Source organism: Apteryx rowi, unplaced genomic scaffold (assembly GCF_003343035.1).
Source record: "Apteryx rowi isolate R43461 unplaced genomic scaffold, aptRow1 scaffold_220, whole genome shotgun sequence".
Taxonomy (NCBI): domain Eukaryota; kingdom Metazoa; phylum Chordata; class Aves; order Apterygiformes; family Apterygidae; genus Apteryx; species Apteryx rowi.
The window spans coordinates 1,403,555-1,415,875 of record NW_020448531.1 but is presented as its reverse complement, the minus strand read 5'-3'; the positions used below and the strand labels follow the sequence as shown (position 1 = coordinate 1,415,875).

The following is a 12,321-nucleotide window of genomic DNA, read 5'->3' as shown; positions in this document are numbered from 1 at the left end:
AAAGTAACCATTTAAAATGATATAAAAAACTAAGGTATTAGTTAAACATATTTGATGACGAAACAAGTGATATCGCCCTATCCATAAAATTATTATCTTGTTGGGCTATAAATACCGCTGTAGGGGCTGCAATATTCGTGCTCGCTTCGGCAGCACATATACTAAAATTGGAACGATACAGAGAAGATTAGCATGGCCCCTGCGCAAGGATGACACGCAAATTCGTGAAGCGTTCCATATTTTTTTTTTTTCTTCTTCACCCGACCAGGCAGAAAAGCAGCCTCAGGCCCAGCCATGCTTTTTGCAGGCAGAGCCAGGACAGGCCCCCCCAAACCCCCACTCTAAACCCCAACCTCTACCCCAAACCCCAGCCCACATCCCAAACCCACACCCCAAACCCCCACAGCAGCCCTGACGCAACACACGAGACGCCAGGAGCCGTCGGGAGCACCGTGGTTTATTGTTCCTGTGTAAACACCACCCATTTCTGCATCACGCAAAACAGACAAGAGCAGCGATGACTCTCCCGGCTCTCGCCCACCAGCCCCGCTCGGTCTGCGGATTCACGGTGGGCCAAGGCCCGGCACGCCACTGCGCCACCCTGGGCAATGCTCCCCTGCCCGCTGGGCTCGAATGGGGCCGGCAGGTGCCCCCTGCGCCGTGGGAACAGGCTGCAGACCGGGGCCGAGCGAGCCCCCACCCCGCATGCCTCTAGCTGCTGCAGACACGCAAGGAGCCCTCGACACATACCAGAGACACGTACCAACACGCAGGACACAACACCACCCACAAGCACCCTCGCGCCTCCCACACGGCCGCGGCGGCTGTGCCAGGAGCCTGAGCTCTGCCCCGGCGCCTCGGCCGAGCAAGGCAGGCAACAAGCAGGAGCTCCAGTCACACGGCACCAGGCTGCTGGGCTGCGTCGGCACACATACAAACATATAAAAGACACGCTATATTACATTTAAAAACAGCCCATTACCCCCCAAATAAAAGGCAGGTCTGCATGCCAGCTTCTCACACCAACTGCAAACCAGAGCATCAGCAGCAGCTGGGACCAGGCTGGCCAGGAGACCAAGGGCTCTGCAGGAGAGCTTTGCCTCCCGCTGCGGTGCTTACACAGCAGGGCAAGAGTCCGCGAGCTCAGCCCAGGGAGGGGATGCCCAGTCCTGCCTCTCGGGCCTCGATGCTTCCCTTTAGGCAGAAATCTCCTTCCTGTACCTATGGACCCAGGCCCAAATGTTCCTGCCCTTCCGGATCACTCTCCAGTCCTCAGTCTTGGGTTTGAATCCAGAACCGAGGCAGCTCTTTTCTCACCAAGCTGCTTTCAGCACCTTTACTGAGGAGTTGGGCAGGGGCTGAGCTTTACCATAAGCTCCATCGCTGGTGTCAGACTGCTGGTCCTGAAGCAAAGCACCTTCCCCTCCGGGCAGGCGACAGACCGGAGGCTCTTCCACTTGCTCAGGGTTTGCTCAGCCACATCTGAGCCGAGGAAGAGCCAGCAGCCATGAGGAACTATTTCATCACAGAAATACCTGGGCCAAAATCATCCCGGAAGCATCACAGTGCCAGAGGTGGTTCTGGTCCAGCCTGCTCATTTTTAAAAGCACCTGGGCTATAAATAGACACATAAACACTTCCAGGCAGAGCAGCTCCTGCTGGGAGCACAGCAACCAGGGAAACAGGGCAAGCACGGCAGATAGGCACCTGCTCGCCCACGCCTTGCGCCCTGAGCACGGCGGTATCTCGCAGCACCACACAGCCTGGAGTCCCTCTGCCAGATTAAGAGCAGAGTGCTGGCCTGGGAAAAAAAAAAAACAATCTGGCCTCTGCAGAAAGCATGCCAGCAGCGGAGCAAACGCTTCCACCCCGGTGTGACAAGATGAGCAGTTCTCACCCCACCTTTCCACCCCTCGGCTGCACCCGGAGGGGCCGGGAGGGCAGCGTGCACTGAGTTCAGCCCTGTGCTGTCCGGACTGCGGTCACACCTCACACACGTGCTGGTGGCCGAGCCTGCAGGCCAAGTCCATGTATCCCTGAGGGGATCAGGGCGCTGCTCCTCGGAGCAGGCCCAGGGCTACGTCCGGACGGAGGGCACGGCTGTAAGCCCCTTGCTTTGCACCAGGTATCGCAGCTGTCGTCTCGAGCATCTGCTCTCGGAGGTGGGGAAGGGAGAAGTCCCGAAGCAGGGCGCACAGAGGGAGCCGATCCGCACTGCGCCTCGCGGTCCCTGCACTGTGCAAGGGGAGAGGCGGGCAGCAGACCAGGCTTATCCAGATGACAGGGACCAAGCGACTGGGAGAGGCCAGGAGCAGATGAACGAAGCCTTCAGCACACCAAGCAAGGAGCAGGACATCCTTCGGTGTATCAGCTCATCTGCTCCAGGTAGTCTGAGAGCAGGAGCTCGGGGCGCAAGAAGACGTGGTGCTTGTTGCTCACTTTCATTTGGCGTTTCCCTTCGATGTCTGAACCTGGGGGCAAGACAGAGCGGTGAGCGTGCCACTGCCCCTCAGCCAGGGGTCCCACGGCAACCTGCTGCAGGACATCCCCAGCCCAGCTGCAGTTCCCTCCTCAGAGCTGCTCCGCTCTTCCCGATAAGTCCCTGCAGCTTGTTTCTAACAAAGGTTCCCCCATGCTCTGCAGAGGTGCAGAAAGAGCAATGGTCCCCTCCATCCCCCAGCTCTCCCCATGCACCCCTGCTGGCACCACAGGCTCCACTTCACTTCATTAGAGCTCTCCCAGCATTTTCCACAAGCAGCCGCTAATGAAATGCTGAGCGGCAAAGGCTCATCTGCAGAGATGAAGGCCAGCGCCTCTTGTAGGATGCCTTGGCAACAAGACCCTTTAAAGAAACCCATGGGCAAGGCGCAGGCCTGGTTGTGCTCCGTGGGATGACACAGCAGCCACAAGAGAGCGAGCCAGGCAAGCAGCCTGTTGCTTTGAGCCATCCCAACCCAAGAACAAGAGGACACCTGGCTGCACTGCTGCAAATGAGATGTCCCCGGGCAGAGCTGGGCCTGGCCACGACCCCGGCTGATGGACTTCAGCGCACATGAGCCACACGCACATGGCGTCCCAGTCCCTGAGCCTTCGGAGAGGCGCAGGGTGACTGGGAGCAGGAGGGACGCTTAGCACAGAGCAAAGCCCAAATGGTGGGGACAAGGCGCAAACTTCTGTGCGAGGGGACAGCCCAGTCCCAAGAGGGGCTGCGCTCCCAGGATGCGGGGCGGGATCCAGCCCCAGTTAGGTCAGCCCAGGAGAGTTGGGCTGCCCCTCCCTGCACCCTTGGCAAGGGCAACCGGACGGCAGCCAAGGCAACGCTGGGACTGCCCGGCCCCAGGCCGTGACCGATGTCGCCCACCAGTCACGGCCGCTGGCTAAGCAGCGCGAGCGCAGCCAAGGCTCCCGAAGGAGTTACAGCAGCGGGAGCAGGAAAGTAAGGTTATCTGTGAGCTGCAGCGGAAGGTGGAGCTGGGAGGAGGAAGGGAGGAAGAGGCTGAGCTGGAGACAAGAGATAGCGATGCAGAGAAGGGGAAAACACAAACAAACGTGAGGCTCTTACTGGCAGAGACGAGGTCCATGTACTGGCAGAGCGCGTGGAGCAGGAGTCGCTCGAAGCTGGGGGAGAAGGGGAACAGGAGAGTTAGAGCTGGCATGTCTCAGACCAGCATCTCCCCACACGTTGTCCTGCCCAACTCCTCCAAACTCAAGGATCAGATACAGGGAGTGCAGAGGAGACTGCAGAAATACCTGTTGTCCATCAACGCTGTGTAGACTGAGCGAGGGGTGACGGAGAAAAAGGCCAGCAGCTCCTCCTCCAGGCACTCCAGGGTCCCCTGGAAGGAGAAGCAAAGGCCATCGGCATGGAGAGGGCAGCACTGGCAGAGCCCTGCTCAGGTCCTGAAGCAACAGGCAAAAGCTGTAGAGCAAAAGCTGTTTCCCCATGCCCAAACCAGCACCTCCCGGGCAAGCAAAGCAGCTTCTGTCCCCACACAGCTCCGCGCCCCTCCCAGACATGCGGTTTTTGCCTTTGTGGACTTGCAGGGGCCTGGGCAGAGCCCAAAGCAGTTTGTGTTCACAACCATCTTCCCGTGCCGTGTCTGCATAGCCCCCAGCACAACGAGGCCTCAGAGTCCCTAGCAGTTACTCCCAGTAGCGCCCAGGCAGACAATCTAGACACGAGACGGTGGAAAGGCACAAGGAAATAAACCACATCTCCCCTATCCAGTCCCAGAGGCGGGGAAGAATCTGGCTCCTGCCAGCTCCGTGCTTCGTGTGCCAAGTGTTGGCTCATGTTCAGAGCAACAGCAGCTAGAAAAGCCTTGTGCCTCACATTTCCTTTCCTCCTGACAGTCAAAGATCAGCCTGAATGCAGCTCTTTGGAGCACTGTGACCCCAGAGACAAGCAACAGAAGCAAGTCTCATTGGAGAACGAATTGAGCAGAAGCCAACGGGCAGCAGGAGCTGAGGCTGCTTTTAGAGACAGCGCTCTAATTAGAACAAGGAAAACAAACAGAGCAGGAAAACAGCACCATTGAGAAGAGAGTGCAGAGAGCCAGGCACCCCCAGGGCCCAGGAAAACAAGTGTCCGTACACACAGCACAGCGCACAGGCTGCGTGTGGCAGCTCGGCTCCCTAGGCCAGGCGGCACAAGGCCATGCTTGTCTTCCAGTTCGGATTTGTCTACTCAATGGCTTATACAGTTTGACCCCTCTCAAAATGCATTTGAGTTCTTCCAGATGTCCTTACTGGACAACTCTGAACACCCCAAAGGCTCCCTTGCTGCCCGTGTTGGTGAACAGGCTTCATTTCCCCTCTTACCAGCCGCTCATTGAGCAGAGACTGGGAAACTACCAGGTAAAAATGTCCTGTAACTACCAGAGAATACTGAGCCAGGAATAGCCATCCGTACCGGGAGTTAAATTTGATCAGCTGTTCCCAACTAGCCACCAGTGCAGGGGTTATAAGAGAACAGGAGCACATTCCCCAAGAGCTCATCTGGAATTTGGCACTTGTTCTGGCTCGGCGCCCGCACACAAGGTCAAGGGGACAACCTTCAGGACACGTCCCTGGACGAAGCTGCACGTGCGGTTCTGGCACCCGGCGCCCTGCCTGCCCCAGCCCAGCCGCCCCCGGCAGTCACCCCCGGCTCACCATGGGGATCCTGCCCCGTTTCAGGGTGGAGCGAAGCCGGCGGCTGATGCGCTGGAAGCACTCCTTGGGCGTGTAGGCAGGGTGCCCTGGAGCCGGTGGAAAGAAGAAAGAAGGGACTTGGATACGGTCTGCATCCCCAGGGTCCCTGAGCTAGCACTGGCTGTAGCCACATGGCAGTGGCTAGAACAGGATGACCAAAATCTCCCTAACTGCCCCAGAGGATCCCAGCTGGCCACCTTCTTCGCTTGCAGAAGATGGATCTGCACAAACTCATCCCCAGACCACTAACACCCTCCCCAACAGGGGAGCATTTGGGGGGTGCTGAAATCCAGGAGCAGTGCAGTGGGTGTGGAATTGGGGGACGGCTGCTGTGCTAGTCACACCAGCCATTCCCAGCTCCCATGAACCCTCCCAGGTCCACGATGGGGTCGACCAGGTGCTAACCCCTCCCTGCAGCATCTGAGGGTGAATTCAGTCACTCCTTGACCTGGCCGCAAGCGGATGGTGCAGGGAGCAGGATGCAGCCCTCAGGGAAGAAAGCCCTTCCCAAAATGCACACAGGCACTCAGGGAGGAAAGGGAGAGGGTCTCCTGGCCCAGCTTCCCCTCCCCACACCTTTCCACTTGTCTTCATTCTTCACAGGCAGCTTCCTCTTGTGTTTCTTCCTGGCCTCCTCCTCCAGGTAGAGCAGAACTCTCTCTTGCTCTTCTCCTGACCGGTTCATGAAGTCATTCCAGATCTGACAACACAAGCCACCAGGCCCCCATTGCAGAGACATCTCCAGGGAGCACCCAGCTGTGTGCAGCCGCCACTTAAGAGCCCTACCTGAAACCCCGTAAGTCTCCTCTTCACCCACCCCAACCCCACCACCCTTCTTGGAGCTGTACAGATGAGAGAGCCCACTCCAGAGAAGTAACAGCGATCATCCCTGCAGCTTGGAGAGAGATGAATAAATGGGGCTGGGCAGAGCTCTGCAGCTGTGACACTGCCCAAGCCAGCATGGAGGCAGATCACAGCTGACACAAGCCACAGCAACAGTAATCTTTCTCCTCGCCTCTTCATGTCCCGACGGTACATAACAGCTTGAAACAATTGCTTTGGGAGGAGATGCAGATTTAGCACTCAGAGCCAACAAAGGATGCCAGGAGTCCATGACAGCCCAGCCATGCAATCCAGCCTCAAACCCAGGTCTACATTAGGCTTTCTAAGCCTGGTCTGCATGAGTAGGAGGAGAAGAGCTCTCTGCAGAGCCAAGAGTGCACACAGTCCACACACGGAGCCCATGCAGAGTCAAAACCCTGAACGTCAAGCATACAAAAGAAGCCAAAGTTTCAAAATGCCAGGTTACAGAGCAGATATTGCAATACCGGCTGGGCAGAGTGAAGCAACAGAGGGATTTAGCAAGGGGCCTGTACTGAAGGAAGCACTGCAGCCTTCACAGGGTTAATCTCTCTGCAGGCACAAGCTGTGCAAAGCTGCAAGTCCCAGGAGCGCACAGCAGTGCTGCAGGCACTGTAGGGAAGGCAGCAGACTTCACTAAGCAGGCCCGGGCAGCCCCCACCGGAGCAGCCCTCCGAACCGACTTTGGCTCTGAGCAGGATCCAGCTCTTGCACTGCACATTTGGCCCTGTACCCCGAGTGGATCAGACAGCCCAGAGGTCCCCCCTGCCCCACAGGATCAGGGGGCCCAAGACCCGACCTCCCGCTTTGCCCCACACAGCCGCAGCTGGGCGCCAGGCACTTGGACACCACCCCTAACTCTGACATGAAAACACCGCTTGGGTTTAGGAACGTCGCTTCAACCCGGGGAGGGAGAGGGCTCCTCTACCAGAGGACTGAAAGGTACAAACACCGCGTACTGCTGGGACTGGACCCTTCAAGGTCTCCTGAACAAGCCCTGAGCTGGACAGATGTCTGCGTCCTACCTCCACGTAGGTCTCGTTGTTACAGGCCTCGGAGAAGATGCTCGGGGTAGCAGAGTGGGCAAGCTCTCCCTCGTCATTCCCACATTCATCTCGTTCCAAAAGCGTCATCAGATACCGAGCTAGGAGAGAAAAACAAGGCCCCTGAGTCAGGAGGGAGCGCCTTCAGAAAGGCCCTGCATCTCCGGCATCACTTCTATTTGCACCATGCGGCATGGGGAAGAGCAAGAGGATTCGGGGCAGATTCCACCTGCCTAACACACCGCAGACAGCCCCTGAAGAGAGACCCAGCACGGGAAGAGTCGGCTCCCAGAGGCTGCCTGGAGCCCGCAGATCCTTACTGTTCTCCAGCCTCTGCAGGCTCTTGCGCCCCTTGGCTTTGGGGATGAGGTCCGAGTTGCGGATGGCCTTGTTGATATAATACTGCTTTCGCTTGGAGGGAGAGAACCTCTTGGACGGAGAGTCCTCCAGGGGAGGCAGGCAGTCTTCGATCCTCCTGTAGAGACACACGACAGAAGGGACTGAGCACACCCGAGACCTCCAGGACCCAGAACGGCTTGAGGAATGCGAGGAGAAGGAGCTGCAGGGGGACTGCCACGGCAGGAATGCCAGGGACGATGGGAGAGGCAGACGGGGGGAGCGTCTTCCTTCAGAGTGACGTGGAATAAGCACCACATCCTCCTGCATCAGGCCCTGTACCATCCAGCTCACAGCCTTATTGGCATGCTGCACTGCTAAACCAAGTCCTGCTCCAAGGATTTGGTCTGTTTAAAGCAGCTGTGTATTAGCAGCAAGATGTTCTGGGTAATTAACTCTACCAATATGCAAAGCGAAATAAAGACATTCACCTCCACCGAGCAGAGACACGTCTCAGCTGGCCTCCCCACACAGCAGGACCTCAGGCACCCCCAAGGTTTGGAGGGACCCGGAACGTGCCCACAGGCAGCTGGGAATACACCTACCAACCGCGCTTTTCCTATTACCCAGCCAGAGAGCACCGCCGGGAGCCAGCAACACCTTGCCTGGCACGAGGCCCCCAGAGTGATTTGCAAAGGGCAGGTACCGTTTCCATCAGATAAACAAGAATAGAGTTAACACCTGGCCTAGCCATATAACTATCCCCAGAGGAGGCTGGTTCTTCCCTCCAGACTGTTGCACTGGTGTGGCTGTACCTCATAACCAGGTTTTCCCTCCTCCCCTACCGGCATAAGAGCCTATTCTGCTGGTTCTCCATCCCCTGGGATCTGCCCTAGCTCTGGGCAGAGCTGGGAACAAGGACTAGGAGGCCGAGCTCACCCTTGAAGGGCGATGGGCCGTGCTCCCCTGCCAGCAGGGCAGAGCTGCCGATGGACACAGCAACAAGCAGCGTTGTGCGGCACAAGCAGGCGGGCGCGTGGAGCTGAACCGCCTCAGCACCACCGAGAGCATTCACCAAGCAAAACGCATCATGCCAGCCCTGCCAGCCCGGCCCCCAGCAGCAGCCTTGAGTGCAATAAAGCTACAACCCCCAGCAGAAAGACTCCACCATTCACGGATACACATCAAAGGTGTCTTGGCTTTTATTCATAACAACTCTGTGTTCAGGGCATTATTTATTAGGTGCACAATTTAGAAGTGACCATAACTTAGCCGATTTCCTGTTAAGATGGAATTGAGTGATGAGTGAGAAGCTCACTGGACATTTAATGCAACCATTTTACTGTCAAAGCTTATTCTTGTCCTGCCGCTTGGAAAAGCCTCAGCGCCCAGGCCTGGCATGGGCACCACCTTGCGACAGCACTGGCACAGCTGTCCCCAACATCTGGAAGCAGAGAGGGCTGCACTGTCAGATTACAGCAAGCCAACCTGGGAAGGGAGCCAGCTTCTTTCTTCACTTCGGCACCTTGATTTTTTTTTTTTTGCTTCCCCTGGATGGGGCAGCAACTAGGCCTCTAATGTTGGGGAGAAAAAACAAAATCAGAAAACCTCTCCCTCGCTTCCAGGTGGAAAGAAAAACGTGACAGAGATGGCCTTGCAAAAAACCAGCAGGGATGCATGTAACTCCAGTGATGACTAACAGATCAGGGAGGAGAGCTGTAATCTAAGTGGCAAACAAAAGATGATCAGGGTCCATGGATCAATTTTTGATACCAAGGCAATTAAAAAAAACAAAACAGAGGGAGTCATGTTATCTGTGGCCCCAGTGCAGAGGTTTGAGTGCACAGAGCTAAGGAGCTGCGGGTCTGGCACTCCCAGGAGGCAGTCGCAGCTCACCAGGGACTGCTGCATTCGCCTTGGTGGCTTACAGGAGCCCTGCAAAGACAAGGGGCCCAAGGCAACACAGTAAATATTTATTCTGTTTTCTGTAGATGACAGAGCCCTAACTCAGGGCAATGGGATAACAAGGAGGTTTTCCTCTGTTGGAGAAAGGAAAAAAAAGTTAAAAATAGCTGGGCAAGCTTCACCACAGCAGGAGCACTCGCAGCTCAGTGGCAGCTCTAGTGCTTTTAGCTGCGGGGACTCCTCCACCGCCAGCTCCTGCACAGCCACCAGGCACTTTGTGCCCCAGCACAGACCCTGCACGGAGCCCTGGGGGGGAACAGGACTCAACTGGGGGTTGCAAAGGTCTGTTGGAGACAGACCCCATCCCCAGTGTCACAGCCATCCCTGCCTAACCCTAACCTACCCCTAGGCTGAGGCTTAGGCCATGATCATGCTCAGTCTCTCAGCTGTTCTTGCACCCCTCACACTTCAGCTCACTTTACTGCCTGTCTCCATGGTCTCTCAAGTCCTCAAAGGCTGTTTGCTGAGGAGCCCAGGTGCCTGGTGAAGTGCTCATAGCTCCCGGTCCCCTGCCCTGACTCACTGCACTGCCACGTCCGTGATTCAGTGGTGCCTTTCTGTCCCTCGCAAGACCTGCAAGCACCGGCCAGGCGACTCCCTGCCCCAGTTGTGAGCCCTGGTCGCTAGCAGAGCCTTCGCCGCGGAGGTGTTGCATCAGCGCACCAAGTCCACGCGGAAGGCTGTGAACTGAGTCACCTGCGCATTGCGCTGCTCGTCTGGGGCTGGAGCCCTGCCCCGGGCGCCAGCTCAGCCCTGGGCCACGCACTCCCAGCCCTGCAACCTCGCCGGGGAAAGAGCCGGGACCGGGAGACTCTGCACCCCCATCCCTCCTCGGAGTCCCCATCCGTAACCCAGGGGTTGTGGCACCGCTCGTGTGCGGCCGATAACGCAACACTCAGCGAAAGGCTTGCTCCCGGGGCTGATCAGGGGCGGCACCGCTCAGCCGGGCAGGAAGCCGCGCGAGCAGCCAGCGGCCGCCTCGCTGGGGCCCCGCAGAGCGACAGGCAAATGAGTCAGTGCGGCTCTGCAACGTCGCCCTGCTGCTCAACGGCGGGATTCATTTCCAATCTGGGAGATCCACAGGTGATAGTGACCTTAGGACTGTGCCAGCACAGCCCAGCTTTTCAGTCTCGGGCGCCCTGCCAGGAGCAAACAGCAAGTCTCGGACGAGCTCCGTTTCCAGTCCCTGTATAGGTAACTTCAGAGTTGAGATCCTCTTACATGCAAGCCTCAGCGCCAAGACAAGCTAAACTCAGGCTGCCACTGTCTGCTGTCACCCTGAAACAGGGCAGGTTTTCTGCAGAACTTCCCCCCAGCCCCCAAATTACTTGCTGGGCCAGGACTCCTGTGTCCTCTACTGACTTCCACAGCAGGCTCCTCTCAAGGGGAGCCTGAGCCTTGGCTTGCCGCGGTTCCTCCTTGCCACCCAGCACGCATGCCGTGAGACGTGCTCGAGGCAGACGCGCTGCACGGTCACTTCCTCCAAGCCCTCAGATGTTGCTGCCACCACCAGCAAGTTCCCCTTCCTGCCTGGTTAGACACCAGCACGGCCCAGCCTCACCCAGCCTCTCGGATGAGCACCTAAAACAGGGGAAGAGCCTTTGAGAGGACAAAGTCCACCTCCGCCCTCAGCAAGCCACAGCTCTGAAGTCCAGAGCTAGGGATGCCACAGTGAGCTCATTCCCAGGGGTGGAAACAACCACAGAGCTCCACAGACGCAGGCCCGGCAGCTCCCATACCACGGCACGGATGCTTTAGGGCAGGTTTGCCGCTAGACTTTGTTTGCATGGCCAGCAACTGCCTCCTTCCGTGCCAACCCGAGCCTGCGGAAAGCCCGGCCAGGGCTCTCCTGCTGCTGCAGGAGCTGCCGCCTGTCCCTGCGGCACGCACGGGATGCCCAGGTACCCAGCAGGGCCAGGGAGCCAGTGGCACTGCAGGGACCGTGCCCAGCTCCCCCCCCACAGCACATCACCTCTGCGCTCACTCGTCCTCACGACACCTCCCCATGAAGCACCTGTGACCTTCAGCAGGATAAACAGTAATTAGCCCATTAGCCTAATCACATTCCCTTGCCTCTGACACAAATGCCTTCAGGCCCAGGCGCTTTCCTGTTCCTGGCTGACAGGGCAAAAGGTCTCCTGGGACAGAGCAACGTCCCGTCACCAGCGCTCCCCTTTGCTCTGCCCCGCGCCACGGGGCGAGCGCTCAGGGCTCTCCCCGCTCCCAAGCGGGTGGGGAGGGACGGCGTTGCTCCGGCCTCATTGCGACGCCTTTGGCACATCCCTGCCTCAGTTTCCCCTCCAGGGAGCTGAGGACGGGCTCCTCCAGTGCAGAAAAACTCCCGGCCCAGCGACCGCCACAGGGGGAGGCACCTGCCAGCAGCATTTCTGGGGCTCAAAACGCTGCTTTTAGGCCGAGGTGCAGAAACCAGGGTGTTTTGGGGCGCAGGCAGCACCACGGCCCGTCCCTCGCAGGGAGCCAGGCATGTGGGGACGGAGCCCACGGGCAAGGGGGGCGCCGGCTGCACACCAGGGGCCACGGGCACGGGGCAGCGACCCGCTGCTCTACGCAGCCTGTGGATGCCCACAGTCACCCCACGGCCTGTCCCAGTGACAGCCTGCTGGCAGGCCCGCAGCCAGCCCCATGGACACACCAACCCACCCTGGAGAGGTGGGCACACAGGCCCAGCCCCACAGACACCCCAAGCCCCTCCCATGGCCAGCCCCACAGACACCCCATGGATAACCCAACTACCCCTATGGCCAGTCCCTCAGCGGGCCCCACAGACACGCCAGCTGCCCATGGCCAACCCCACAGACACCCCATGGACAGCCCAAAACCCCCTATAGCCAGCCCCACAGACACCCCACAGATAGCCCAAAGCCCCCTATAGCCAGCCCCATGGAGAGCCCCACAGACACCC

At 58.3% G+C, this 12,321-nt stretch overlaps 1 protein-coding gene and 1 non-coding gene across 2 annotated transcripts; one reads left to right on the top strand and one right to left on the bottom strand.

Annotated features, from left to right (window-relative positions):
• The first annotated feature begins 137 nt into the window (after positions 1–137).
• Positions 138–244, top strand: LOC112965677. Its single transcript, XR_003253359.1, has one exon. It is a non-coding gene; the product is annotated as a U6 spliceosomal RNA (small nuclear RNA).
• A 197-nt stretch (positions 245–441) lies between these two features.
• On the bottom strand, positions 442–8,253 carry R3HDM4 (R3H domain containing 4). The gene is made up of 8 exons (XM_026064754.1): positions 8,249–8,253; positions 7,418–7,572; positions 7,080–7,198; positions 5,770–5,893; positions 5,155–5,240; positions 3,751–3,836; positions 3,563–3,618; positions 442–2,471 (listed from the first exon to the last, which is right to left on the bottom strand). The coding sequence occupies exons 1-8, from the start codon at positions 8,251–8,253 to the stop codon at positions 2,368–2,370; spliced, it is 735 nt and encodes a 244-aa protein (XP_025920539.1). The 3' UTR covers positions 442–2,367.
• Positions 8,254–12,321: the final 4,068 nt, after the last annotated feature.

What these genes read in the sequence shown, in the direction of transcription:
- R3HDM4 (XM_026064754.1), bottom strand. An exon ending in GAATGAAGACAAGTGGAAAG is followed by an intron (nt 5,241 to 5,769) that starts GTGTGGGGAGGG and finishes CACCGGCTCCAG; the next exon opens with GGCACCCTGCCTACACGCCC. An exon ending in CATGGACCTCGTCTCTGCCA is followed by an intron (nt 2,472 to 3,562) that starts GTAAGAGCCTCA and finishes TCTTGCCCCCAG; the next exon opens with GTTCAGACATCGAAGGGAAA.